At 41.0% G+C, this 3,852-nt stretch overlaps 1 protein-coding gene across 1 annotated transcript in view; it reads right to left on the bottom strand.

Moving 5' to 3' along the window:
• Positions 1-882: 882 nt before the first annotated feature.
• The window catches only part of C6 (complement C6), a 35,251-nt gene continuing 32,281 nt past the window's right edge, over positions 883-3,852 (bottom strand). The window contains exon 17 of the mRNA XM_029284883.1: positions 883-1,094. Within this exon, the coding sequence (XP_029140716.1) occupies positions 919-1,094 (176 nt within the window). The 3' untranslated portion in view covers positions 883-918. The remainder of the gene's footprint in view (positions 1,095-3,852) is intronic.

The raw sequence follows: 3,852 nt of genomic DNA, 5'->3' as shown, positions 1-3,852 counted from the left end.
TCTGGAGGGCACGTAGTTGGGAAAAAACTATTTTATGTCAGTGGTTCTTGGCTTGTCAAGGTCTTCCCACCTCTGCTTTCAGATTTTTTTTTTAAATGAAAATGGTAGATTGAAAGTATTGATCTTATTTTGGAATGCAGATGACATCCAGATGCCACTATCACACTGTAGCTGGTCTAATTGAACTGTTTGTTTTTGATCTGCTTGGCTTTCTGGCCACAGAATGGTGAGGTGAAGGCAAAACCAGGAAGGAAGCAGAGAATTGTTTGTTGCTTTTTTTTACTGCATTGGAATATCTGGCAATGAGGAGCTTTAAAGAGCAACATTGTTGTTGGTGTTAATGAAGTCGTGTCTGACCCATCGTGACCTCATGGACAACGTTCCTCCAGGTCTTCCTGTTTTCTACCATCTTCTGGAGTCCATTTAAGTTCACGCCTACTGCTTCAAAAGAGCAACATAAAGCAGTGCAAAAATGCTCATCAGAATGGACAGAAGAAGCAGCGGCCGTATTGAAGGGACAGCTGCTATTTAGGGTCCAGCTTAGAGAGCTCATACTATTGGAATGGACACTGAACACTTACTCCTGACGTTTGCAATTGGGAACTGAATTCCATCAAAAGAAAGGAGCCCAGAAGGTGGCTGTGACAGTGGAATCAAAGCTCCGCCAACTTTTTGTATGCAGTGCACTTGATCCATGCTCAATTATTCAGTTGGAGAAAAGAGGAATTGTCATGAACCTCAGATATGTGTTGATGACATGAATAAGAAAGGCTGGAATGAGAAACCTGGATGCTGGAATTAAAGCAATGTTAATGATAATCTTTATAATTAAAGGCCAGAGCGCCAAAAAAAAAAACAACACAAAAAAAACAACACATTCGTGCTGTGGCTGGTCCATGAGTGGGAAACTGATATCTGTTAGTTTGGACAGCTCCCTTCATGTAAAATTACAATGTCTGTATTGGAGCACTTCAATGCTCCCAGCATGCAGAGGTTTGCTGTTATCTTTCTTGTCCTTATTTGGATGCAGGAATTGGGGTCCCCACCACGCGGGCATTGGTTAGGCAGCAAGCAGACACATTTAGCAAGCGGCTCTGTAAGAAAAAAAAATGGCTTTTAGTTCTAGTCACATGATATTCAGAGATGTATCAAACCATCAATGCAATATTTACATTACTGTAAAAATAATACTGGTCTGTTTAATATGGGGGGAGTCATGTGACTGCCATTTGCAGCCTTTCCAGCCAGCTTCTAACAAAGTCAATGGGGGAAACCAATTCACTTAATGACCATACAATTCACTTAACAACTGCATTGATTCGCTAACCAACCATGGCAAAAAAGGTCATGAAATCAGGTGTGAACTGCCTTGTTTAGCGACAGATTCTGGTCCCAATTGTGGTTGTAAATCAAGGACTACTCGTACATACAGCTTGCTGCTGGGGGTCATATAAAAAGTTTTAGGCTAGATTTAATCATTTCATTCTCTGACTCCCACCTTTAACTAGCAATCATAAGGCTGTAGAAAACAAGGAAAAGTTTCGTCTTCTCTAGATCTGACAAGGTAGACCACTCAATAATGGGAAATAGCCAGGCAGTGGATGTTCAGGGGTGGACATTTGTAGTAATTCTTCTATGATCCTTCTCTTTTGCTAATTGGGAGAGGTGGGGAGAATCTTACTGTCTTTTCAGGGATTTCAGGGGTTATACTATGAGGAAGACTCCCTCCCCTCTTATTAATTGAAAAGACCAAGTAAAAAATGCCCACTACATCTGAGCCCCACAGGTGTTTTTTCATGAGGCAACTGGACTGGATGAGTTTACTCAATGACTCCAGTTGCCTTGTGAAAAAGCACCTTTGGGACAACCATGACCTGGATGACTGAGAATCTCCATGCACACTACATCTGAGATACCAAGAGTATTTGCTCTGCCTCCCAGGATCCCCTTGCTTTTCTCTTTGGTCTGTCAAAGGATGCCACTCACACCACAAGGCCTGAACTAAAATTCCACCTGAATGGGATAACTTTGTGGGAGCATTTTTCTTGCCCCAGGCAACAAATGTTGTAGGCCTGGCTCTGAATTGGCTGTCTAAACAAAAGTCTCCTAGTCTGATGGTGATGAAGCTACTGTGCTCAGTTCAGTATCTCCCAAAGATGCTCATGAAAAAAGCAACTTTGGGACAATTATGACCTGGATGACTGAGAATCTCCATAGACAGTTCAGCATCTCAGAAGCAAATATGTAGAATACTGGCTTATAAGGAATTTTAACCCAATTCCTGCAACCGTTCTTCATATGTTTTAGTTTCCAGGTCTTTAATAAGAGCAACTAAGATGGTTAAAGTCCTGGAGACTAAAACATATGAAAAACGGTTGCAGGAATTGTTTATGGCTAGTCTAGAGACAAGAAGGACTAAGGGTGACATGATAGCAATATTCTAGTATTTGAGGGGCTACCACAAAGAAGAGGGGGTCAATTATTTTCCAAAGAACCAGAGGGCAGGACAAGAAATGATGGATGGAAACTAATCAAGCAGAAAAGCAACCTGGAAATAAGGAGAAACTTCCTAACAGTGGAACAGCTTGCCTCCAGAAGTTGGGGGTGCTCCATCAGTGGAGGTTTTAAGAAGAGATTGGACAGTCACTTGTCTGAAATGGTATGGTGTCTCCTGCTTGAACAGGGGGTTGGATTAGAAGACCTCCAAGGTCCCTACCAGTTCTATAATAATTGATTAAGGGAAGCAATTCTCTTACCAATAAAATCCCCTCCAGTCTCTGTTGACATAGAGCCATCATCTCATCTTTTTTCTGGCAGGAGCTTACTACCTAACGCGCTGGTCAACAAACATTTCATAATCACTCTTGAAAAAACATAGCTCTTTTTTCTCTTTTTGCAGAATAACATTCAACCCTACAATTCCACAGGAACTTTGTTTTTAATATGCACACAGGTACAAATTATAACCTCTTTTTAAATCAAAGTCTGACACACACAGACCAAAAAATCTTATTAAGTTCTTCAGTTGTAGCAGTTTGTACAGGATGATTGTTTTGTGGGAAAGAAAGAAAGGGGATTTCCAAGGATACTTGTAAGAATTAGAAAAATGATCTCGTTTTGGCTGCAGATGAGCCTGAAAACCTTATGGTCTGATCTGCAGAACATTGTGTCTGCTGCTTGGGAATGTTAGAAATGAAAATTATTCATAGTCTATAACCCTGCCTGCTGGGTCATTAACCTTTCTTCTTCCTTGCAAGGACAGTACATTTTTCAGTATATCCAAAGTCTCAAGTTGAGGTTTCTTGCACGAATTCTTATTAATATGGGTTTTTTTCCCATCTCAATTTGTAGTTTCGTTCCATTTCCCGTTCAGGGTTCAGACCTTTGGGTCTCTTCTAAATTTCTTACCCTTTCAACCAGCCTTTGCCCTAACTTGCCACTCCTTTTGGTAAAATATTGTGTTCTCTTTTAAACTGTGATCCCTTTGTTCAGTATCCTATTTATTTATTTATTTATTTTTATTTATTTTATTAAATTTATACCCCGCCCTTCTCCCGGAGGACTCAGGGCGGCTTACAGCCAGTTTAAAACAATGATACAAAACAATACAAAATTTAAAAATGATTAAAAATAAATATTCAAATTTGGCCGCATTCTACTAAAAATTTGATTAAAACCAATTTAAAATCCACTAAAATTCCCTAGGCCAGACCTGCTTGTTGAAAAAGCCATGTCTTTAGGGCGCGGCGGAAGGAGGGGAGATCCGGGATCACCCGGATCTCTGGGGGTAGTTCGTTCCAGAGGGTGGGGGCTCCCACCGAGAAGGCCCTCCCCCTGGGGGTCGCCAGCCGG

This window comes from Protobothrops mucrosquamatus, unplaced genomic scaffold (assembly GCF_001527695.2).
Source record: "Protobothrops mucrosquamatus isolate PMUCROS unplaced genomic scaffold, P.Mucros_1.0 scaffold1061, whole genome shotgun sequence".
Lineage (NCBI taxonomy): Eukaryota > Metazoa > Chordata > Lepidosauria > Squamata > Viperidae > Protobothrops > Protobothrops mucrosquamatus.
Note: the sequence above shows the minus strand (reverse complement) of the source record. Positions and strands in the feature narration are given on the sequence as shown.